The following is a 25,374-nucleotide window of genomic DNA, read 5'->3' as shown; positions in this document are numbered from 1 at the left end:
AGGGCATCTCCCAACTCCTTTAGGAGATCCCTCTGAAGTCGCGTGAAGTGTGACAAATAATTCAGTGACCTGAGAGTAAATGTCGCTTAAGAGAACATATGCTTCCCATACCTGTCCATCATATGGGACTCCTTTGTTCAGCAGATGGACAGATGGAGTTTCTGCAAGTTCCTTCTTAGTGGCTGCTGCCACTAACATAGCATCAACAGGAACCCCTTTGGAAAGGGAGGACTTGTCATTGGGGTCAGTAATTTATTTGGTCTCCGCGGAACCAGTTCCATAGTCTGTGGAGCACTTACACCTTCCTACTCACTACAGACAAAAGTGGGTCAAAAGGTGGAGACACCCAAGAGATGGAGGGTTGGGAACCAAATATGTCCAGGTAGACAGACTCATCCTAAAAAGGGGCTAGGGACTTCCAGCCACACCTCTAAGGATTTTCAAGATGTCCGAAAAGGAGACATCCTCAGACGGGGACCGTCGGGACCCTTCCAATTCATCCAAGTTTGTGTCTGAAGTGATGGACACAGGGGAGTCCAGATGCTTCCTCTTACATTTTTTCTTCTGAGGGACCTCCTCTGAATGTTTGGTGGGAGATTTCAGAAGAAGTGAGGTCGCCCAATGGGGCATCCTGGGGCATAGGTTCCCTACACGTGGAGGGAGGAGGAGGTTCAAAGGCATGCACAGGCACCAAGGGGGGTGGAGCAGAGGGTGGAGTGGCCTCAGGAGACAGGACACTTCTCATCACCCCAAAGGCGCCACGGTCCCAAGCAGAAGGGGCCCCTGTCTGCAAAGAGTCCAGAGATCTCCTGCAAACTGAGAGTGACGGCTCCGAGGCTGATGTGGGAGCAGAGGTCACCTGCGCCGAAGTTCCGAGAGTAAGAGCAGGGTCAGACAAGTGTCCAATGCCACTTCCCCCCTCAGAGCCGATGAGAAAGCTTTGGCACCCAGATCCCTCGATGGACTGAGACATCGAGGAGATTGGAGTGGGAGTCGGAACCGATAAAGGAGAAGTAACCAGAGCCGATGGTTCCACCACCACGATGTTCATGCACTCCAGCTCCAAGCTCAAGAGAGTCGGAGGAGGAACCGATACAGAAGCTGGATGGGCCAAAGGAGCCAGTTCTTTGTGGGCTGGGCTTGATAGCAATTTGGCAATTTCCTGCAACTTGAGGAGCCTATTAACCACTCTCTCCACATCATGGTCCGAAAGCCTGGAGGACCGAGAGGACAACTGGTGATTGCCTAACATAGACTGCAACAATGGAGACTGTGGAGCAGAGCGCATTGGCTCCAAAGAGGGAGACCTGGTTCTTTTATGGGCCCGGACTGACTCTGAGACACTGATGGAGCCGCAGGAGACATAGCTTTGTCAGAGCCAACACTGAGAACCAACAGAGCCGAAGATTTCACAGCAGATTTTGGTTGTTCCAAAATTGGAACCATTGAGGATGGTTTAGCAGATTTGTCAGTGTGTGTAGCTGGCTGAGGAACCAGAGACAAAGGATCCCGAGGGTTCTTCAGAAGGCCACGCAAAATCAGTTTGTTTTTTCTCTCTTGCAGGACTCTAACTCAAAGCATGACAGATAGAGCATGAGTCCTGCAGGTGAACAGCGCTGAAACAGTCTGCCCATCCGTAAGGGATATTTTTTGGCAGCACGAGTTGCACTTCTTAAAGCCAGAGGATTTTGACTCTGTGTCTTCTGGTATCCAGTATGTCCAAACAGCAAAAAAAAAACAAGGCTTAATGGCAAAAAAAAAAAATACAAACACTACCAGAAATAAGGATAACTTTTTTTTTTGGAAAAGGAAGAAGGGGGAGAGCCTCTAAGTAAAATGGCGACTCCCCCAATAGGAGAGCCTCTAACTTAAATGGCTGCTCCAACAGAAAGTGAGGAAAGAAGAGAAGAACCCTCTAAATTAAACAGGCTCAAGGGGAAAGCAAGGCCTAATAAAACAATGGCCTAAGAACAACCAAGAAACAACAGCTGTGGAAGGTCAGAAGGTTGTTTTGTCTAAACAAGGACTAAAACTGACACCACAAAGGTAATTAAACTGCTAATAATCCTGAAACAGGAAGATAGCAAAATACGAAAAAACTAAGTACTTAGCCTGAGCCAGTAATCGCAATCTTGATGCTGCAAGTGGCAAATGAAATCTGGGTAGCTACCGTTAGGCATGTTGGGATAGGGGTTAACCTCCAGCCAGTATAAGCTCTCGAGCTATAGTAAAATGGCAGAGTCGGAGCCGAGGATCGGCTCCGAACCCCAACCAGCAATCTGGTCAGAGTGAAGCCACCATTGGAGGTCTTGTTTGCAATAGTTGGTGATCAAGACTAAGTAAGACATTGGTTGGTGAATCAGAGACCATCATGTTGCTAGTAGCCACTGTAGTATTTGCATATGAAACCTTGTAGCGGAATCGAAGTGATTGACGCTGCCATTGATCCTAAGATTTGAAGGATAAGTCTTGCTGGGACTCTGTTGCTTTGGAGAATTTGTCTGACTATGGCCTTGATACTTTGTAGTATCTCTGGAAGAAGAGAACCTATTCCTGAGACAGTGTTTAAACAAAGCACCTATGAAATCCAATTGCTGCGAAGGTTGCAGGTTGGATTTTTCAAGATTTATTGAAATGCCTAGAGATGTGCAAACATTCATGGTATAATCTCTTGCCTGTTCTAAGCGACACCTGGTGGTAGCGGTGAGAAGCCATTCATCAAGGTACGGAAAGACTCGAAAACCTTGCAGTCTAAGGTGAGCTACAACCACTGCCATGCATTTGGTAAACACCCTAGGTGCTGTGGTGAGTCCAAAGGGCAGTGCTCTGAACTGATAATGACTTGCTAGAAACCTCCTGGAGCTTTTTTCCATTTTTATGTGGTAATAAGCATCCTTGAGGTCTATAGAGCACATCCAATTGCCTTTTTCCAAAAAGGGAAGTATGGCTTGTATCGAGACTTTGATTTGTTAAACCAACTTGTTGAACTGGCTGAGATCCAAAAAGAATCTCCAGTCCCCTGTTTTTTTGTGCACTAAAAAGAATCTTGAGTAAACCTGGATCCTGTTTGGTCTGGTGGGACTTTTTGGACGATGCTTTCTTTGAGCAGATTTTGAATTTCTAAGACTGCTGATTCCCTTTGACTGGGTGGAACATCTGGGAATTTTTTCTAGGCTTTGGGAGTTACAGATAGTGGAATCTCGTAGCGTCTGGATATTATTCCCTGCCTCCATTTGTCCAAAGTTATTGATTGTCAGGCTGGTAGGTGCAGGGATAATCATCCCCTGACTGCCTCCAGAGGAAGGCAATTGGGTATCCTTTCAGGGATGCTGATAGGAAGTGCCAAAGAAAGATTCTCTAGACCCCTGATTCTGCAGTCTATTTCTGCCCCTAGGGCGGTGTCTTCTGTTGCTTCCCCCTCTGCCCCGGGGAAGTCCTTGTCTCATGAGTCATGGAAAGGCCCCTTGGATTTTCTAAACCATAGTCTCCCACTCCTTTGGTTCCTTGAGTAAAGTCTCTGAGGGATAGAGAAACATATGCTTACAGCAGATAAGGTCTTACCATATTGTTCACTTCTGTCTAGAGTATCTTTAACCTTTGGGCCAAACAAATTGATGAATGACACTTTAAATGGCTCCACAAAGTCATACGTGCATCCAGAAGTGCCTTCTGATGACTATACCTGAACCAGCTGCCCTGGTCATCCCTTCAGCTGCATGTGCTATGAGCCTCATGGACGAGTTGGAAATAGACTCTAGGGTTGCTAGCTGAGAGGAAGCTTTGTCACTGATCTCTTTAGCTACTGCTCCTGAGAGAGTATTTAAAAGTTCTTTAATCAAATCTCTTTGTAATCTGGTAAAATGTGCCATATAATTCAAGGACCTCAGAGCGAAGGTTGTTGAAGCATAAACATGCTTCCCAAATCTATCCAACATCCAAGACTCCTTAGGAGGATGGATAGTAGGGCTCTCTTCCGCAAGTTACCTCTTGGTGGCAGCTGCTACCACCATGGCATCAACAGGAATTCCCTTAGACCAATGTGGTTCTTCTTTTGGTGCTGATAGTACACAGTCTGGTCTCTTGGGGATTGGCTCTATGGCATCGGGCATCTTCCACACCTGCTGAACAATCAGTTTTATCAGATTGTCGGTAGGCGGAGAGATCCAAGATGTGGAGGGTTGGGCATGAAAAGCCTCCAGGTATACTGATTCCTCAGAGGAAAGCTGGGTGGATGACCAGCCACCCCTCTGCTTTAGGATTTCCAGGATGTCCCCGAAAGAATCATCATCAGGGGGTGACCTGGGGGAATCTTCCCCTTCATTGAAATCAGTATCTTCGGTATAAGACTCTTCTTGGGAGTCCAGGTGCTTCCTCTTGCACTTCCTCTTCACAGGGACTTCCTCGGGGGGATGCTCCAGGGAAGTTTTTGAAGAGGAGACCACTAAAGTGGGAATCGCCTGGGACTTTTGTGCCTTCTGCCCACAGAGTAAGACTAATGGTAGCTCAGGTAGAGAGGAAGAAGAAATATGTCCCAACAGGGATGACAAGGACTGAGAATCTCCAATGGATAATGCCTTCTCCATAATCCAGATAGCAGGTCCCCCCATAGAGGGATGGCAGCCCAGAACTGAAAAAAGACTGCTTCGGAACTGGGGTCACACCCCACACTGAGGAGACTGCCCCCAGATCAGTAGCCTGGGTCGGCACTACAACGGCCGAGGCACCAAGAGGCATAGATGGGTCAGAAGGAACCAAAAAAGTACCATGCATCTCAGAACCGACCAGAGAGTAGCGACCCTGGGACGCCTCTGGTGTCAAAAGCTCAGAGATACTCAAGATGGTTGTCGGAACAGAAGACGAAAAGGCTATCGGAACCGATTCACCCTGAGCCGGAAGTTTCGGGATTGAAGACTCCAAAGGCTCATGTAGAGTTGGAGCAGGAGGGTATGAGGGGGTCATAGGATACACAGTTTCAACACTGAATTGGCTCAGAACTGAAGGTAATCCTCTCGCCACAAGTAGCTGATCCACTAGCCTCATAATGTCATCTTCCAACAGACTCTTATTAGACCTCACCGATGCCGTGGAGGGAGATCTATATGAGTTCTTGAGAGGATAGATAGCTGCAGAATCTTAGGTACTGGTTGATCTGTTGGTACCAATGTGGAAGCGTCTGTCTAATTTGAAGTCAATTTTGTTGGCGTAGACAGGTCTTCCGGTGCCGATGAACTCTTCGGTACAGAGGAAATTTGTGAGAGTTTTTTAGTCAGTTCCAAAGCACTCAGAACTAAGGAAGATAATTTCTTTGAACCATGTGAGGAAGAAGTTCCTGTATCACTAGTTTTCTCCTTGGAACCAGAAATGGCCTAGTCAAAAGGAGATTTCAATAGTCCTTTTAAAATAAGTTTGTTCTTCATTTCTGTCAACATACGGGAGGAGAACCTATGACAAATCACACAATTTTCTTACAGGTGAATCTTGCCCAGACAATAAACAAATAAAGTGTGCCCGTCTAAATTGGGCATTTTACCCTCACATTTCCTACACCTTTTAAATCCCGAGGTGCCTCTTGAAGGTTTTGAAGGAGATTCTTTTTGGTCCGCCATTATTGGCGATGAGATAAGGAAGACAGAAGGAAATATTTTTTTTTTAAATTTTATTTATTTATTTATTTATTTATTTATTTATTTATTTATTTATTTGCAGTTGGTTTACCAGGATAGTCCAATTGGGCCAAAAAGAACCCGTTTTCAATGGAGTCCTGGGGAGAAAAGCTCCAAAAATCAGGCAGATTAGGTACTTACAAGATTATTACTAAAATTATACAAAGTAAAAGATAAAACATTATGGTCAAAATTTACAGGCATTCAAAACAATACAATACAATGAAGATTAATGTGAGGTAAACATGATAAGATAGTCATGTTATTTTACAACATGGAGTGGTTTTTAGTAGGCACATAAGATTTGTTAGGTAAAGTGAGGTAATCATATGTTTATGAGGGGTGAGAGCAAGAGCATTCCCATTGGGATTTTAAATGTGTATGAAGAGATTTTTTGAACATGTGCTGATTGGAGGTGGTGCGTATGGATGGTGGGAGTGAGTTCCAAAGGCGGGCTAGATTAAAGGATAGTAGGTGTTTGCCTGGGGGATGGGATGGTTTATGAAGTTCTAGTAGGTTTTGATTGCTAGATCTTAAGACTCTGTTTGGTAGGTGCATTTTAAAGGCAGAAGACAGGGAGGGACAAAGAGAGGGGCTGAGAATGAGCTTATGAGCTAAAGTCAGTTGTATATATGTGAGGTGATTGGGTAGTTCAAGCCAATTTAGTTTTAGGAGAGAGGAACAGTGATGGGTGGATGATCTGTGGCTGTTAGCGAATTTGGCGATTTTATTACAGCAGGAAGCAAGCTGGTTTTTTAGAGAGGTCTGCAGATTAGTTAACAATGGAGCCCCGTAGAGGAGGGAGGGGATAAGAAAGGAGGAAGCAAGAGTGATTTTGGAGGAGCTTGTAAGGTACTGATTCTGCCGGTAGAGCATACCTAGTTTTTGATGTTTTTTTTTAATATTCAGTTGTAGATGGGAATTGAAATTGAACTGACTGTCAATTTGTACACCAAGTAACTTGGTTTCAGACACCAGTTCCAAGGGTGTGTTATCTTGGCTTGTGATAGAGAAGGTGTTTATGTCGAAGTAAGTGGATTTAGAAGGGGTAAATACCATTAGCTTTGTTTTGGAGGCATTGAGGGCTAAGTGATTTATTTTCATCCAATGTTCTGTGATTGAAAAAGCTTCTTGAGTAAGTTTTTGAAGCAAGGAGGAAGAGGTGGCAGAGCAGATAATGGTAGAATCGTCTGCATATTGGATGATGTTAGTGAATGGAATGGATTTGTGGAAATCATTTATAAATATATTAAACAGAAGGGGACCAAGAATTGATCCTTGGGGAACTCCAGTGGGGGTATTAAGGAAAGAGGAAGTGGCCTTTTTCCATTTTACGGCTTGGTGTCTATTAGATAAATAGCTGGAGAACCAATTTATGGTGGAGAGAGAGAGGTTAAGTTCTGAAAGTTTGGTTAAGAGCAGGCTGTGTGATATAGTGTCGAAGGCCTTAGAGAGGTCAAGTAGTAAGGTAGAGACAGTGTGGCCTGAGTCGCGAGCTCTATTAACAGTCTCAAGGAAGGAGAGGAGGGCTGTCATAGTGCTATGGTTTGGCCTAAAACCATGTTGTGTAGGTGTTAGAAGGTTATTATCTAAGAGATGTGGTAAGAGTTGGATTTGGATACATTTTTCTAGAAGTTTGGAAATGGGGGACAGGATAGCAATAGGATGGAAGTTGTTGACATTACAATTGCTGCCTCCTTTATGCAGGGGGATGATGAAAGAAGAACAGGAAAAAAAAAGGAAAAAATAATACCAGCTATGGAATTAAGAGATAGCTCAAAGGTATAAGTACTAAGAACTTACCAACTATGGTAAGGGACAGATTACCAATGGAAATAGATGAAATTACTAGAAGGATGGAGGAGCTGGCAGAAGTACTAATAAAAATAGAAAAGGTAAAGAGCATTAAAAACATTAGATCTAATGTTATGTGAATACAGAAGTAGCTAGTAAACATATGACATTTCCACATTTAAAAACATTTCTGAAAAACTGCAAAAGCGTAAAACGTGACAAAAGTGAAAAATTATTCAAATTGTTAAATATCAAAGCTTAACAGCTCTGCACTTCTGTTCACTAGCGATTGAGATCCCTTTCTTTAATCAAGGTGGGTTCATGGCATCAACTCAGATCTGACAGACCATTTCCCTGTGCAATAGTTGATTCTGCCTTTCACCTATGTACAAGTCTGACATTTTTTTCCAGCACAGAAATGTAAACTTCTGAAAAAGAATACATACTTGTGCGTGCCTAGCTAGGGTGCTTTTGTTGTAATTTTTGCTAATGCTATCCAAATATTGTTACATTCTTTTATTTAAAGAGTTGATTGTCTTGCCCACATAGAACGCATGTCAAGTGTGGCACCTGGCAACCCTACCTGTGGTGCATGAAAATCTAGTTTTAAAATCTAGTTTTAAACTGCCATTTGTTGATTTTATTCAACAAGTCACCCTCACTTTCAGTATCAGTATAAGGCAATGGTTGCAACGACCACATTTATAGGTTTTAACTGAGCCATTATCACAAAACCCTGGCAGTCTCTCCAAAATGCCCTTAATATTGGTCCGATTCTTGAAGATAAAACCTGGCGAGTTCCTGAGGCAGGCTTTTAAGTTACTGTCACCTCCTTAACTTGCCACCTAAGTAAAACCGCGTTAGCAAAAGTTGAGGCTCAGCAGCGCCCAATGCAACACCTTGAAGTTATTAAAATGTTCACCAACTTCTTCTGTCTTTCGGCTTTTCCCGGTTAGGGGTCGCCACAGCGGAACACCGGTCCATTAATGATTGGCAGTAGATTTTTACGTGCTGGCTTGCGGGCCTAACGCACAACCTTCAGCGAAGGAACGCCCATTCACGCATGTCGACACACAGAAGACACTCTGAGAATCGAACGTGCAACGTCTAACTGTGAGGCGACAACGCTACCGCAGCACCACAATGTTCACTAACAAAGTAGATAAAACTATTCTTTAACAGCAATTCCATGAAATCTGTAAATCTAACATCCTCAAATTTTAGCCATTTATATTTTATAAGGATATTATTGAAGCATGTCATACTAGTCTCGTGAGGAATGTCAGTAAAAAGGCTTTTAATGTCCATTGTGACAAAAAGCCAGTTGTCTTAAACATTTGACATCCCTGAGTTTGTCTAAGAAGTCCCATAAATCACAAAGAATGTGTGGAAACTTCTTGAACAAATGTTTCAGCCTACAGTCTCTACATTTGGCAAGTGGTTCTGTAATGGAACCAGCAGCTAGCACTGACATCACTAACCTCATCCCTTCAAGCCCAGTCACAGCAATACTGGTCAGATGTCTCCTGGCTGAACATCGGCTGTGAAGACAGATAGCCAGCAGTGCAATCTCATTCTTTACATAGGAAGTACTTTTTTTTTTTTTTTGAGCTGGGCCTTTGTCAGGCATTATGATGTGTGAGGAAAGAATAAACTGTGTGAGGATATGGGATATGAATACATTTATTCAACAACATCTTAAATGGTCAACTACCTCTGTGGTGATGCTATATGCCTGTCAGTATAATATTGACAGAAACATGCAGGCTTAACAAAACTACCACCAGAAACAGTATGCCCACAGTAAGGTAACAGTATAGCCAGTAAACATACTTCATTTTAGTTTACCCAGCACATGACTTTTTTTTCCAGACAGCCCTGTCTCCTGTTTTCTGTGTAATACTTGCCTGTTGGCAGCCTGACATTGTATATTTACGTTTGTTTTTTACTGCCTGCAGACATGAGCAGATTTTGTATATACTGATCTATAGGGGTGTCACTACCCATATCTGCCATACTTTGCAGTGTTGCTGCTCTGCAGCTAGCCACAAACATGCTGCCTTAATAGTAATTACCACTAAACGTCATGTTCAACTGTAGTACTGCTGCTGTATTAATCCTATAGAGAAAAATCTCCTTTCACAATTGCGGTACAGCATACATTAGTAATTACTGCACGATTACATGTACAATAAGCAAGCAGCACATCTAATGTGACCATTAATTACAAATCTGAACGCACTTGTACAAAAATAGCATACAATGCTCCTGAGAACTGATAATCTTGTTTCAAGTTTCACAATGGCTGGAAGTATATTACAATTCCAAAAAGTATTGCTTTGTACCTTTAATGCTGAATTGTTCCTTCACCCCAAAAACGTTCACCCTAGGTAAACTCCCCTTTTGATTAGTACACATGCTTTGTTTGCACTTCTTACTACAGCAGTAGCTTTAAATTCTCTCATTACATTAAAACTTCATATTGTATACATAGTTCTACAAACAGAACCTGCTGAAGGCAGACCAGTTGAAGTAAATGTCAGAAAAAGCCAAGACTTTCCTCACAAAGAATTATAATACTTTTTCAACAGTTTTGTGCAGATGTAACACTATTCAATTGCATTGTTACCTGCAGTATCCTGAAATGTAAAGAGTCTTTTTACAGCTGTTGGGGGTTATTTTCTTCAATTCAGGCCTCTGTGCATGGTGATTATGCAGATGAGAGCCTAACTCATTTCTGTTTCTGAATTGCTCTATGTATATATTGTTGTTGTAGCTATACTCATGCTAAGAGGCTCTTGCACATGAACCTGCATGTGCACCTGCAAAGCACGCAGGCTTTTGCAACTGTAGTTACAACTTGTATGAAGTCATTAGTCATAAATGTCTTTTGCAGTTCATATATTGTTTGTATAACAATTTCTTTCTCAACCCTCATTGATTTTGTTGGCGTCATTTTTTTAAAAACTTATTTTGTTATGTTATTTCTCCCTCTTTATTTTGCAGCTATGTACTGCGACTGACATGGCAGTGCCAGAGGCTAGCCCTGGTTGTACCATCCCCTCAGCTAGCCCCTGCATCTCCCCAAGAAAAAAACATCCAGGGCTGCCTCCATGGGGACAGTGACATTACCAACTATAATGCTCTGTGGTGCTTCACCAGCTGGGAGTAATATGGTTCCTACTGGAATGGTGGATGTTGTGGGGGAGCTGGTGGATCAGTGGTTGGATGCTTGTATTGGCTAACTGAAAAGAATAGTACATTTCATCTCTGCCAGGGCTTGCTAGCAACACCTTAGGACGGACCCAGTGTGAAGGGTGAACAGGTGCTGCATGACCACTCCCCTCCCTGGATGACACCATATCCCCCATCCTGTTGTAACCTTCATTTTTATGTTATTGCCCTCCTCTGTTTGTTGTCAGTACTCCTCATCACCAGCTTCTTTCCTTTTGCTCTGTATGATGTCTGTGACTCTCCTGTCCTCCCACACTTCAGTGAGTCAGCACCTCCAATGTTAAGTCTTCTATCTCTATGCATTTGTGCATTTGCCCCTGCTACCACCACTCAAACTCTTATCATACCTTCACCTTCTTTTACATCCTTTTATAGGTTTCCTTTTTGAGAAAAAAGAAAAGGCCACCTGTGCTACAAAAAAGTACCCCCAACCATCCTTACCTGTTTTTCTTGTATGTTTTCCTCTGCTTTTTCCGACTCTCCTATGTTCCCATTTCCATCCATTCATTTGTTCAAAAAAAGATTTCAGCAGAACAGTGGCTGCTTTAAAGTGGTAAGCTGCTTTTCTCATATTCTCACTTCCTAGCACTGAGGCAAATGCACCTTCTAAGTTTCTCTTCAGTTGATTTTACTCTGTTGCTGCTACTGCAGCTTTCTCTCTCTCTCTCTCTCTCTCTCTCTCTCTCTCATCACAGGTCCTATTAAGGGCATTAACAGGATTAGTCATTAGTTGCATATGAGCATTAAGTTTACACACTGTTAAGCGATAATGCTCTGAGATGCACTGTGCCCAGATGAGAAACCGAGGAATGCTGATTGCTATCACAGTGAGCGTTTTTCTGAATCATAGCTGTAAGTCTGTGATATAAAATACATTGAAAGACTTTTTATGCATTTTATACCATCCCTGAAAAGTTTAGACTGTGCCAGAGGCCTTTGCTGCTTAAACTTTCAATAATGTTCATATTCATACTTCTTTGCTGTATATTTGTATTATTTTATTTTCTTCTGAAAATATTCAGAGCACATCACTAAATGTATGCAAGGAGGCAAGGAATATACATATCCACAGAAAGAGTTAGGAAGAAGACATGAATAGCATCCTTCCAAGTTTTTTCAACAAAGAAAGGAAAAAATAATACCAGCTATGGAATTAAGAGATAGCTCAAAGGTATAAGTACTAAGAACTTACCAACTATGGTAAGGGACAGATTACCAATGGAAATAGATGAAATTACTAGAAGGATGGAGGAGCTGGCAGAAGTACTAATAAAAATAGAAAAGGTAAAGAGCATTAAAAACATTAGATCTAATGTTATGTGAATACAGAAGTAGCTAGTAAACATATGACATTTCCACATTTAAAAACATTTCTGAAAAACTGCAAAAGCGTAAAACGTGACAAAAGTGAAAAATTATTCAAATTGTTAAATATCAAAGCTTAACAGCTCTGCACTTCTGTTCACTAGCGATTGAGATCCCTTTCTTTAATCAAGGTGGGTTCATGGCATCAACTCAGATCTGACAGACCATTTCCCTGTGCAATAGTTGATTCTGCCTTTCACCTATGTACAAGTCTGACATTTTTTTCCAGCACAGAAATGTAAACTTCTGAAAAAGAATACATACTTGTGCGTGCCTAGCTAGGGTGCTTTTGTTGTAATTTTTGCTAATGCTATCCAAATATTGTTACATTCTTTTATTTAAAGAGTTGATTGTCTTGCCCACATAGAACGCATGTCAAGTGTGGCACCTGGCAACCCTACCTGTGGTGCATGAAAATCTAGTTTTAAAATCTAGTTTTAAACTGCCATTTGTTGATTTTATTCAACAAGTCACCCTCACTTTCAGTATCAGTATAAGGCAATGGTTGCAACGACCACATTTATAGGTTTTAACTGAGCCATTATCACAAAACCCTGGCAGTCTCTCCAAAATGCCCTTAATATTGGTCCGATTCTTGAAGATAAAACCTGGCGAGTTCCTGAGGCAGGCTTTTAAGTTACTGTCACCTCCTTAACTTGCCACCTAAGTAAAACTGCGTTAGCAAAAGTTGAGGCTCAGCAGCGCCCAATGCAACACCTTGAAGTTATTAAAATGTTCACCAACTTCTTCTGTCTTTCGGCTTTTCCCGGTTAGGGGTCGCCACAGCGGAACACCGGTCCATTAATGATTGGCAGTAGATTTTTACGTGCTGGCTTGCGGGCCTAACGCACAACCTTCAGCGAAGGAACGCCCATTCACGCATGTCGACACACAGAAGACGCTCTGAGAATCGAACGTGCAACGTCTAACTGTGAGGCGACAACGCTACCGCAGCACCACAATGTTCACTAACAAAGTAGATAAAACTATTCTTTAACAGCAATTCCATGAAATCTGTAAATCTAACATCCTCAAATTTTAGCCATTTATATTTTATAAGGATATTATTGAAGCATGTCATACTAGTCTCGTGAGGAATGTCAGTAAAAAGGCTTTTAATGTCCATTGTGACAAAAAGCCAGTTGTCTTAAACATTTGACATCCCTGAGTTTGTCTAAGAAGTCCCATAAATCACAAAGAATGTGTGGAAACTTCTTGAACAAATGTTTCAGCCTACAGTCTCTACATTTGGCAAGTGGTTCTGTAATGGAACCAGCAGCTAGCACTGACATCACTAACCTCATCCCTTCAAGCCCAGTCACAGCAATACTGGTCAGATGTCTCCTGGCTGAACATCGGCTGTGAAGACAGATAGCCAGCAGTGCAATCTCATTCTTTACATAGGAAGTACTTTTTTTTTTTTTTTGAGCTGGGCCTTTGTCAGGCATTATGATGTGTGAGGAAAGAATAAACTGTGTGAGGATATGGGATATGAATACATTTATTCAACAACATCTTAAATGGTCAACTACCTCTGTGGTGATACTATATGCCTGTCAGTATAATATTGACAGAAACATGCAGGCTTAACAAAACTACCACCAGAAACAGTATGCCCACAGTAAGGTAACAGTATAGCCAGTAAACATACTTCATTTTAGTTTACCCAGCACATGACTTTTTTTTCCAGACAGCCCTGTCTCCTGTTTTCTGTGTAATACTTGCCTGTTGGCAGCCTGACATTGTATATTTACGTTTGTTTTTTACTGCCTGCAGACATGAGCAGATTTTGTATATACTGATCTATAGGGGTGTCACTACCCATATCTGCCATACTTTGCAGTGTTGCTGCTCTGCAGCTAGCCACAAACATGCTGCCTTAATAGTAATTACCACTAAACGTCATGTTCAACTGTAGTACTGCTGCTGTATTAATCCTATAGAGAAAAATCTCCTTTCACAATTGCGGTACAGCATACATTAGTAATTACTGCACGATTACATGTACAATAAGCAAGCAGCACATCTAATGTGACCATTAATTACAAATCTGAACGCACTTGTACAAAAATAGCATACAATGCTCCTGAGAACTGATAATCTTGTTTCAAGTTTCACAATGGCTGGAAGTATATTACAATTCCAAAAAGTATTGCTTTGTACCTTTAATGCTGATAAAATTAATAAAATAAATAAAATAAAATAAAATAAATAAATAAATTTATTAATGAAATTAAGGTACTTAGAGAATTTTTTGTTAAGAGAGGTTATTCATATGACTATTTTAACAGTATTTTAGAATAAGTAAACAAGAAAAGGAAAGGTCCTTTTGCTCCCATTTTAGGTACAAAAGACACAGGTACAATGGGGCAAAATACTAATGTTGACTCTGATCAACACAGTACAGGGTTAGTCACCACTTTCAACGAACATTCAGTTTTAATCAAGGAAATTTTTGCCAAAGAATGGAATGCCTTTTCAGAAATTTCGGATTTGGAAGGCATTTTTGATAAAGAAGTAACATACACTTATCGAAAAGGGAGAAACATAAAGAATATTTTAGAGTATGGCCAAAAATCTAACAGAATAAGTAAGAATAGTAAAGCCAAGAAAGGACTGTTTAAATGTGGTAGGTGTAATTATTGCACCTATTTACAGACTGGTAGCTCAATTTTTTTAGAGGCAAGAAATAAGACACTATTTCTAGACAGCTTTGCAAACTGTGATACCAGTGGTATTATTTACATTGCTATATGTAAGAAATGTTCTTCCTTTTACGTAGGAAAAAGCGAGAGAAAGCTCAAACAAAGAATTTATGAGCACCTCTATGACGTCAGAATGAAAAAAGACAAAAATGCACTGAGTAAACATTCTATGAAATGTCAAACAACAGGTTATCAGTTTTTTGTGCTTGAAGTGGTTCCCCACAACCCCAGAGGTGGTATGTGGGAAACGCTGATTGAATACAGGGAGTTACACTGGCAATTAATTCTTGATTCAGGCAGAAACTTGGGACTAAATGATATGGTGTCTCTTGCACCAGTACTTAAATTAAGGGCAGCAAAGCTCTAGGGAATTTTTTAATATATTTTTTTAATATATTTCAATATATTTCAATATGGAAAATATTTATCTCCCTGGTAAACTTTTAATAAAACTTTTTAATTAAATTTTACAATATTTACAACAAACCCTTTAAAATTTAATGTTTGGGTAATAAAATGAATAGTTACAAACAACTGTATATTTTAAACTATTTATCATTCAAAAAGTGTTTTGTATTTTATTGTGTTTCTTAGCTTGACCACTAGATGGTGTAAACTACTATATAAAGGATAATAATTTATGCACTATCAGTGACAAAATCTAAAACATTTTAAGCAATTTTGATTAAAATTATTTTTATTTCTAATGAATATGTATGCATTTTTAAGTTGATATGTACTTAACATTTGATATGATATCTAAATATATTTATTGTGTATTCATGGTCAATTTTAGTATTTAAATCATTCAGGGTAATTCTTCTGTATTTCACAGCATGATTGGTTAATTTAAAGGTTAATTGCAGAGAACACACTATATAAGGAAAAGTTGTACTATGCTGGTCATTACTGATGAAGTTGATGACGAAACGTTGTGTCTTAACAAACGTATTTTCTTGCTGCTTGTGATTCTGTGGACATCGTTCTTTTTTGCTGCTATTGTACCTGAAACGCAGTGGAATTAAATCTCGTTTTGCTTTACATTCTGGGACCTGATTTATTTGTACCTACAGTTGGTGGTTTCTACTTTTATTGGTTTTGCTTTCCGCCTTGGCTCTTGTTTTGTTTACTAGTTTTTCAACAAAGAGCCAACTAGAACAGAGAGATTGATGAGTCAAGCTACCAATATGGTTTCCTTAACAGCAAATATCTGAATAAATATTAATGAGAGGCCATCTGACCTTTTCACAGCACAATTTTGCATAAAAAATCATTTTAGCTATTTGGAAGAAAAGTCATGTGTCCTTCAGTGTTTTATCTAAAGGATCTGCCATTTTCTGCTATTTAGTTCATGTACTGGTTAATCAGTTATATCCTACATTACTTCCAGAGTTTCTGAAAAAAAGGCTGACTGGAACAAGAGAAAAGTGCAGAAATTTAACTGAGAGGCTAGTCTAAAGGCTTAAGACACAAACAAGTCAATGAGAGAAAAAAGAGCTATATGAATATCCCATGGTTTTCATCATAGAGCATAAAAGGGATATACCACCCTCAGCTATACTTGTTAAGCTGCATTCCTGCTGTACTCCGTACTCTGTGTACAACAGCACTGTCTTGCTGTTTTGGGATGGCACTGTATAATAATGGCAGAGAACAGAGTACTGTTAGGGGAGTTAAGAAATCATATGAATGATCTACATATAAGTGATGCAGCTAAATGACAGGTGCCCCTAGTCAGGGAAGTCTATATTACTGTTATCTTCACATTCATGGCATTCTTTATAATTTCCCTTTCCTGTTCTTCCTGCAGATCGATCTTTTTCTCTCATTAGGAAAAGCATTGTATTAAGATCACACCTAAAGATCATGTTAACTCCATTCATACTTGCTTTATTATTTAAATTTTTATTTTCCTTTTGTCAACAATCCCCAGAGTTATGTCCTTCAAACATTTTTTCTAGGAAAAGAAGTTAAATAGAGGGCCAGCCACTAGTGGGTATACAACCATTATGCATATTAGTTATCTGTGGAGACAGTGCAATCTAGTCTGTGCCAGATTTCCCATCTACATGAGCTGGCTTCAGCTCCACTATCTAAAGTGAGAAGTAACAAACAGCGAGAACATAATGAAATGCCTACAGTTATGATAGCTGTGCCATTCGCTTCTCATTTCAAAGATGCTTTATTTGCAAAGTTTGATAATTAACTACATATGAAGCAGTGCCACTTTGATTGTGTGACTCTGATATTTCTTATTTTTTGTAAAACTTGAATGTTTACTGTCTGCTGTTACACATACTAAAAACTGAACTTTGATGGACTTTGCAAAAGGGGAAAATATGGTGTAACTTACTTAACCGGGCATGTAAACAGGGACAAGGAGAAAATAAAATAATGAGGGCTATTCATATTTCTGACTGTTCAAAAGAAAAAGTGACAGATTTAATGTTTTAATGTATTAATTTAATTCTACTCACTTGCTTATAGTCTTTCATGGTAGCAATATCATATTCATCAGCTATTTTGATTTGTTGACGGTGAAGTTCGTCTAGTATCAGTTGATCATAAAACCTTCTGTGGCCCATCAATTTACATGCATCAGATGCTGCCTAAGAGACAGATAAAACGAACACACATTTTATAACTTGTTTCCAGCTGACACATTACGGACTACCATAAACATTCATCATTCTTCCAAAAACTATCCTCTCATTATACTTTCTCTGCCATTTTTAATACTTGTTTACCCAAACTCATGTTCACCATTCTGTTTTTCTTTCTCTGCACTCTGTTCTCTTCTAGTCAGTCCCTGAACATGTTGCAGGCTAAAATTTCCCATGCTTCTGCTCCATCTTTGACACTGGCTATATTTTAGAACTCAGTCCAGCTGTTAAGCTATTCAGCTGTATATATTGCTTTGGACTGACAAACTTCTCATAGTTCAGAACTGCTACAACTAACTTGCTGAAATTTTCACTAATTAGATTTATATCTTCACTTAATACCTGATTAGCAGAGTTATACTTGCATTCAACATCACTGCATTTTCTCTGAGCCTTCAGTATCTAAACCTCTTTTATATAATTGTCACATTTTCTCCTGCTATGGCCATTATTTTAAACTGCAATGTGGTAATATACTAAAATCTTCTGAACACTGTACCTATAACATAGTAAGAGTGCTATACGTAAAGCTCAAAATTATTAATCATTCATATATTAATTAATATTAAATTAACTTAAATGCTGGAAAGAATATTTAATTTTATTAAGAAGTGCAGCGTGCAAATAGTGCTACAGGAGACACATTTGGAAAATACTGAGGTTCGTAGGTGTATACTAGGCTAACAACCACTAGGGCACTTATAAGCCTAGCTGTGCAACCCAAATGTGACCCAAATATTTGATTTATATAGGTGATGAATTACTGACTGTATCTGTCTGTCAGAGGCATAGGAGCCAAACCAGGGTTGAATTTCCGGTTACCCATCAACAGGACATTGTGCTTACTCATTCTTTTTGTAAGGAACCTCTGTGTTCATTCTTATAGGTTCGTTCATAGGTTCGTACTAGGCTAATTGCCCTTGTGAGCCATTGTAAGCCTAGCCAATTATCCCTTGAGAGACTCAAACCCTGCACCTTGTGTTTGTAAGGCAAACACCCTAACCATTAGGCCACCCTCCCAACCCTAGTTGATGCATGTGTCTGGTCAGGTACATACCAAAGGAAGAATTATACTCTGGTATGATGACCTGTATGGATCTACATGCAATGCCCTTGTTTACAAGTTGAGCAATATTGAAGGATTTTCTTACTACTCTGGGCACATGCTGGTCGAAGGTTAGCTTACTGTCTACATGAGTTTGCAGGTCCCCGACTACTGAATCAACGTTTAAGGCTGTTTTATTTATGACATAGTTATGTGGGGTGTTAGACTTCCCAAAAGGTACTACAATGCATTTCTTGGTATTGAGTTTTAAGTCATGGGTTTGGCACCAAGTGTTTGTCTGTATTTGACCTTCCTGATGGATGTTTTCATCTTGGAGGGGATTCAATGACTGCATTTTGCAATCATCTGTGAACTTGGTCAGCCAAAGGCCTTTGACATTGGCTTTGCCATTCGAGAAGTAGATGCCAAACAGGAGTGGTCCCAGCACAGAGACCTGGGGGACTCCACTGGTGATCGGCCTCTCTGTGGAGGTGGCATCACCAATTCTAACCTCTTGGATCCTATCACTGAACCAGCTAGCTATCAATTGTGTTATAAAGGGGATCATACCTAATTCCATAAGTTTGCTGACAATGCTCGAGTATGGTATTGTATCAAATTCTATAGCTAGATCTAGGTTGGCAGTATGCACCATCTTCCCCTCATCCATTGCCTAAGTCACCTTTTCAAAGAAGTCCACCAGATTCAGTAAGCATGACCTTCCTCTGACAAAGACAAACTGGGATGGAGCCAGTGTCTGAGGGGTCTCCTATGTCCTTGTTGATAATTTCCATGACAATTCCTTCCGTGGCTTTGAAAATAAGACTAGTTAGACTAATGGTCTTTAGTTTTCAGGATCTATTGAATGTCCTCCCTTATGAAGGGGGTGACAGCTGCAGTCCTCCATTCAAGTGGCAAAAAGCCTATTTTAAGACTATAGTTAAATAATGACTCCAGGGGTCCTAATAAGTCATATTTTAGACTATTTAGTAGGAGTCCTGGAATGTTATCAGGGCCCACTGAGACTGTGTTCTTGGTTTTAGTGAGCGCTGCCAGTACATATTCCCTAGTTATCGCTGGAGGGGGTTATGTTTGAGGCAATGGTTAGAGGCGAGACAGAGGGGTAAAGTTGAAACTGAATTTGTCCACTAACAGGTTTGCTATACTGCCTGGCTCAGTGAATATGGCACCATTAACCACCAGTTCAACACACTGCTGTGTGCTGCCCTTGATCTTTCACCTGGGAGGCTATCTTAACCTCAATATTGGCTTTGCTTTACCTAATTATCTCTCTCTCTCTTAGTTGCCTTTTTACTTTGATGAGAGATTTTCTATTTTTATAGTAATTACCCTTAATGATTTTTGCCATTTGTTGCATATTCTGTTTAATTTGGGATGCCACCAGGGTGGTTTGTTTTTTAGGCTAGTCCTGGGCTTACTTCTAGTAGGTACAGCAGCCTCTATGCAGCCATTGACATGGTTGTACAAACTTTCTGACAGCAATTCAGCAGTCTTCTCTGGGTTTGGAGGGGTACTGAAGTTTGACAATCCAACACTTAATAAAAGGTAATTTACCTTGCAATAGTTCCTAACTGTTACTGGTTTTAATGGGATTATGGAGTTGATTTTGAAGGAGATAGCTTTATTGTCCAGGAATCTCTGTGCCTGTAGATTTGAGGTTGTGTAGGATTTGCAGTCTATAAAGGTGTAATTAAAGTCTCCCATGAGTAGGGTGTTAGGTTGGATGGTAAGTGCCTCCAGTCAGTTCAAGTATGCATTGTGATGAACATGGAGAGTGGCCTATAGCTGGCTAGGATATAGTATGGGATTTTACCTATGGTGAGTAACTCCAGCATGTCATCCTGTTTGTTGTTGATGTGTATCGAAATACATCCACCTTTAGCCCTTTTCTGTGCAGCTACTTGTCTAAAAGGGTGGAAGGGGTACGCTCTACCTCTTTAAATCATGTCTTGGTAACTGCACAGATGTCTATATTCTCCAGTATGAGGAGGGCTGGAGGGAGTGTAGTTTTTTATTTAGGCTTCTGGCATTGAGCAGTAACACTGTGAGGTTTAGTTGAATTGATTTTGCTATGTTGGTAGGTTTAAACAAAAAATGAACGAACCAAACCAAACAAATAGGCAGCGTAAAGAACAGTCCAGAATAGTAATGCAAGTTTATTCATTTCCAAAAGGTAAGCACTTTCGGCTGTGACACCAGCCTTCCTCAGACAACCATTACAATAAAAACAACTTGCTTTATAGTAAATCTTGCTTGCTAATGACCATCCAATTATCCAAATAAAATTAATTATAATATATATGTTAAAAACCAACACTAAAACTCTAGATATTTTAATTTATTACACAGTACCCTATCTATTATAAACTTTTAACTTTAAAATACTTGAAATAGAAATAGAATCATTTAAACCTGGGAATTGTGTAGCATTTAAATAAACTTGCCACCAATATTCCCTTGATTCTAAAAATATTTTCCAGGAACCTCTTCTTGGAGCTTGTCGTATTTGCTCTAATATTACAAATGTAAATTTATGTGTTGGATTATGGTCTGTGTGTCTGTAAAGTGCATTAGTATGTGAATTTTTATTGATGTCATGAATGTGCTTGTATATGCGTTATTTTAACTTTCGTTCCGTTTTCCCTATATAATAGGCAGAACAATTTGAGCATATTGCTGCATATATGACACCTATTGTGTTGCAGTTATAATGTCCTGAAATAATAATACGTGTGCCCATTATGGATAACTCATCCACTTCTAAAATATACCTGCAGTATGTACACAAATTGCATTTTCTCATTTTGCCTTAAGTTTTTACAACAAAATTGGAGCATGCATTACACCAATCTTTTAGATTCCGGTCCCTTCTATAAATAACCATAGGTTGTGTACCCAAAAATTGGGTTAGGTCTGTGTCACCTGTAATAAATGTCCAATTTTTACGCATAAGACAAATATCTGCAGTATCATCAATGTGTATGTCGTTATAAAACCTGTATTACCATACTTGTTTGTATTTGACTGTTTCATTGTCTGAACTATAGTTAAAGGTGACCTTACAGAATATGATTCTGATTCAACAGTAGTACATGTTGATAATAAGGGTTTATAAAAACCTATATTTCTTTTGTTCACCACCTCAGAAATAATACTATCTACAAATTTTTTATGATAGTCCCTATTTAAAAACATATTACCAATATATTGACATTCTTCTATAAAATCATGCACATCAGTAACCATCCGAGCTACACAGACCATTTGTCCCTTTATAACAGCTTTCTTAACATGATATGGGTGATTACTGGTGAAATGTAAAAACTTATTAGAGTAAGTGTTTTTCCTAAATATACTAGCTTTCAAATAGCCTTGTAATATATCCTTAGTTAACATAACATCTAAATACGATATCCTATCATGTCCCAATTCATGTGTAAACTGTAAAAAATCAGTACAACTATTCATAAAGTGCATAGATTCAGCAATTACTTCTGTGGGACCATTCCATATAAAAAATAGGTCATCCATATAGGCAAAACGGAACGAAAGTTAAAACAACGCATATACAAGCACATTCATGACATCAATAAAAATTCACATACTAATGCACTTTACAGACACACAGAGCATAATGCAACACATAAATTTAAGTTTGTAATATTAGAGCAAATTCGACAAACTCCAAGAAGAGGTCCCTGGAAAATAGTTTTAGAATCAAGGGAATATTTGTGGCAAGTTTATTTAAATGCTACACAATTCCCAGGTTTAAATGATTTAAAGTTAAAAGTTTATAATAGATAGGGCATTGTGTAATAAAATTAAAACATCTAGAGTTTTAGTGTTGGTGTTTAATATACATTATAATTAATTTTAATTGGATAATTAACTGGATAATTGAATGGTCATTAGCAAGCAAGATTTACTATAAAGCAAGTTGTTTTTATTGTAATGGTTGTCTGAGGAAGGCTGGTGTCACAGCCAAAAGCGCTTACCTTTTGGAAATTAATAAACTTGCATTACTATTCTGGACTGTTCTTTACGCTATTTGTTTGGTTTATGTTGGTAGGTTTGTCAATTTGGCATTGCCTAAAAAAAAGGGACTATGGCATGGATAAAAGTTTAGCCAATATTCTAAAGCCTAGAGGGGAGAGGTGCAGACCATCCATGGCAAAGCAACATGGACTGTTAACAAAAACCACGAAAAGTATGAGCTGGATGCCAGGAAAAATCCAAATTTATTGAGTGCTTTTGTCAAAATTACATAAGACTTCCTCAGAATGACAATAACACTGCTGCACATCTTATTTATATTAAAATCAATTAACAAACCAACAAATTATCATGTGCAGTTCCATTAACATTTATAGATTTAAAGAAACAGATTCCCCTGTATTTAAAAAAACTGGATGAAAAGTATAAAATTTATATATACATAGTAGTGTACAAATAAAACCTGTTATAAAACAAATTATCAACCACATATAAAGAAAATACTAGTTGAAAATGCAAAGATAGTGCAAAATATGGTGTATTTTCTATCAGTGTGTTTATGATAATGATGCTTGTAATATTAACAAGATTACAACAATAATGACAGTGTTGTCACCTCTAAAAAAGAAAATCTGCTTTTAATTTTAAAAAACTAGTAATGGAAATCATGTCATTAAGTCCTGGACTAGTGGTGGCGTTTACCCTCAATTGCCATAATAGTTCTTTAAATTCTAATACTTGGTCAATAGGGCCACCTCTCTCATCCATTACAAGCCGTTCCAGGACTGTAAACTTAAAGTGGTGACCTGGGTAGATGTTAACATGTTTGGCTAATGCATTTTTTAGATTCCCTTTCCCTATATCATAAATATGCTGGTATATGCATGTCCTAAAAGCATTCTTGGTTTTACCAATGTAAAACTTAGAACACTCCTGACATATACCTGCATAAACCACATATTTAGTCCCACAATTGTTTTTCTGGCTGAATCTCACCCAACCATATCCATCTATAAAGACTCAGTCACCCTCCAAAATGTATTTCCACTGGGTGCACTGACTACATTTTTTCATTTTACCTACACCACATTTGATGTTCCTACCCTTTTTGTTTTCTAGTAGATTCTTAACACTAGTGCCCTTTTTGTATACTATAACAGGTGCATCACCTAATTTCCCCCCGATGGTCTCATCACTTCTTAATATGAACCAATTTTTGGCAATAATGTCTCGAATCAGAGGAAATTGTGTAGCGTATGTAAGAATCAACCCATTCCTATAAGAACCAGTTGTCAGTACACTGTTTTCCAATGGTGCACACAATCTGGAGATGTCTAAACCTAACAAGGGGTAAAAGTATCCTTCCACTCTCTTTTTTGTTACTTCATCCAGTAACAGTTTCACAAATTTCTCAGGATAACCCCTCTTCATTAACATACTCAATAAAACATCCCTTTCCTTGTAAAAATCCTCCAATTTACTAATCATACGGGCATGTCTCACACCCTGACCCTTAACCAGAGATCGTTTTTGGTGCAGGGGTGCCCGCTCTCAAAGTGGAGAAGGGAGTTCGAGTATGTTGGCTTCCTAAAGATAGCAGAGCAAAATTGGTTGTTAATGTTATCCTTGCTGATCTGTATATCTAAATAACTAATGAGTTCAGAGTGCATCTCCATTGTAAATTTCAAAAATGTAGTGCTAGAATTGAGAAATAGTAAAAATTCTAACAACTGGTCTTGATTACCAGTCCAAAAAATTAGGATGACATCCAAGTATCGTCCGTAAAATGTGACATCCCCTCCGATATAAAAACATTGGACAATTCCCACCGAGTCAAAACTATATTAGCAAAAATTGGTGCACAGGCTGCACTCATTGCTATTCTGGACCTTTGTTTAAATAAATGTCCTTCAAAAGTCAAGAAACTATTCTCCAAGACTAATTCCATCAAGGTTCTTAGTGTAAGTATTTTTCTATGTGAAAATGAGGTGTGCTGACATAAAAAAATCATAAAACAGCTCAATACCTTCACTTTGTGGAATGACATTAAACAGGTCTTTAATATCAATTGTAGTAAAGATAATATTACTACTATAAAACTCTTGCTTAATTTTCTTCAGACAATCCCATGAATGCCTGATAATATCAGTGAATGAACTCAAACAATTTTTTTAACTGGTGGTCCAAAAATTTAGCTATAGAAATAGTTTTGGAACCTTTTACATCCACTATAGGTCTTAGTGGGGGGTGTGTGATGTCTTTGTGGATCTTTGGGATCCCGAAGATAGTCGGGGTCCTCGGATGTTTCTGTATGCAAAAATTAAATTCCACTTCAGTGATCTGGTCATTCAAAAGTAAATCAGTTAGGACCATGCCCACATGTCTGTATGCTATATTTAATTCATTACGGGATATTTGCACATATCTATCACCAAATAAATGTTCTAGCATGCATTCAATGTATCTATCTTGGTCATTAACGACCAATCCACCCCCCTTATCAGGTTTCATGACTCGAATGAGTCTATTGTTGGAAATACTGTTAAGAAGGGTGATTTCTTCCCTGGTTAAATTCAACAATGTGGTACATTCTTTGTTCCTAGACCGGATTAGACACAGACTGTTAACTATGTCCTCTCAAGCTGACAAATATTGGATCCACTTAGAATGACACCAGAAAGACAACTGTTAAAAATCAATCACCTTTTGCTCATATTATGGCATCATCTTTGGTGATGATGATATGCTGCTCAATGCTAGGCTCATACTAACTTGAGAGACATAGTCTGAAAGCTCCATAATGTCGCTCTTCATATTGCGCAGGGAGGTACATATCATGGCATTTACACCTACATGGACTATGATGGAATCAGACTGGTACCTGTGGCATA

At 39.1% G+C, this 25,374-nt stretch overlaps 1 protein-coding gene across 1 annotated transcript in view; it reads right to left on the bottom strand.

The window, feature by feature from the left end:
- CCHR5.PART0HXorf58 (chromosome chr5.part0 CXorf58 homolog) overlaps positions 1 to 25,374 on the bottom strand; it is a 776,822-nt gene that overhangs the window by 319,322 nt on the left and 432,126 nt on the right. Inside the window, exon 7 of the mRNA XM_044072297.1 lies at positions 17,239 to 17,370. Within this exon, the coding sequence (XP_043928232.1) occupies positions 17,239 to 17,370 (132 nt within the window). The remainder of the gene's footprint in view (positions 1 to 17,238; positions 17,371 to 25,374) is intronic.

This window comes from Protopterus annectens, chromosome 5.part0 (genome assembly GCF_019279795.1).
Source record: "Protopterus annectens isolate FY-2018-M chromosome 5.part0, PAN1.0, whole genome shotgun sequence".
NCBI classification, from domain to species: Eukaryota; Metazoa; Chordata; order Ceratodontiformes; family Protopteridae; genus Protopterus; species Protopterus annectens.
The sequence above is the reverse complement of the archived record's forward strand: the minus strand, read 5'-3'. Positions and strand labels throughout refer to the sequence as shown.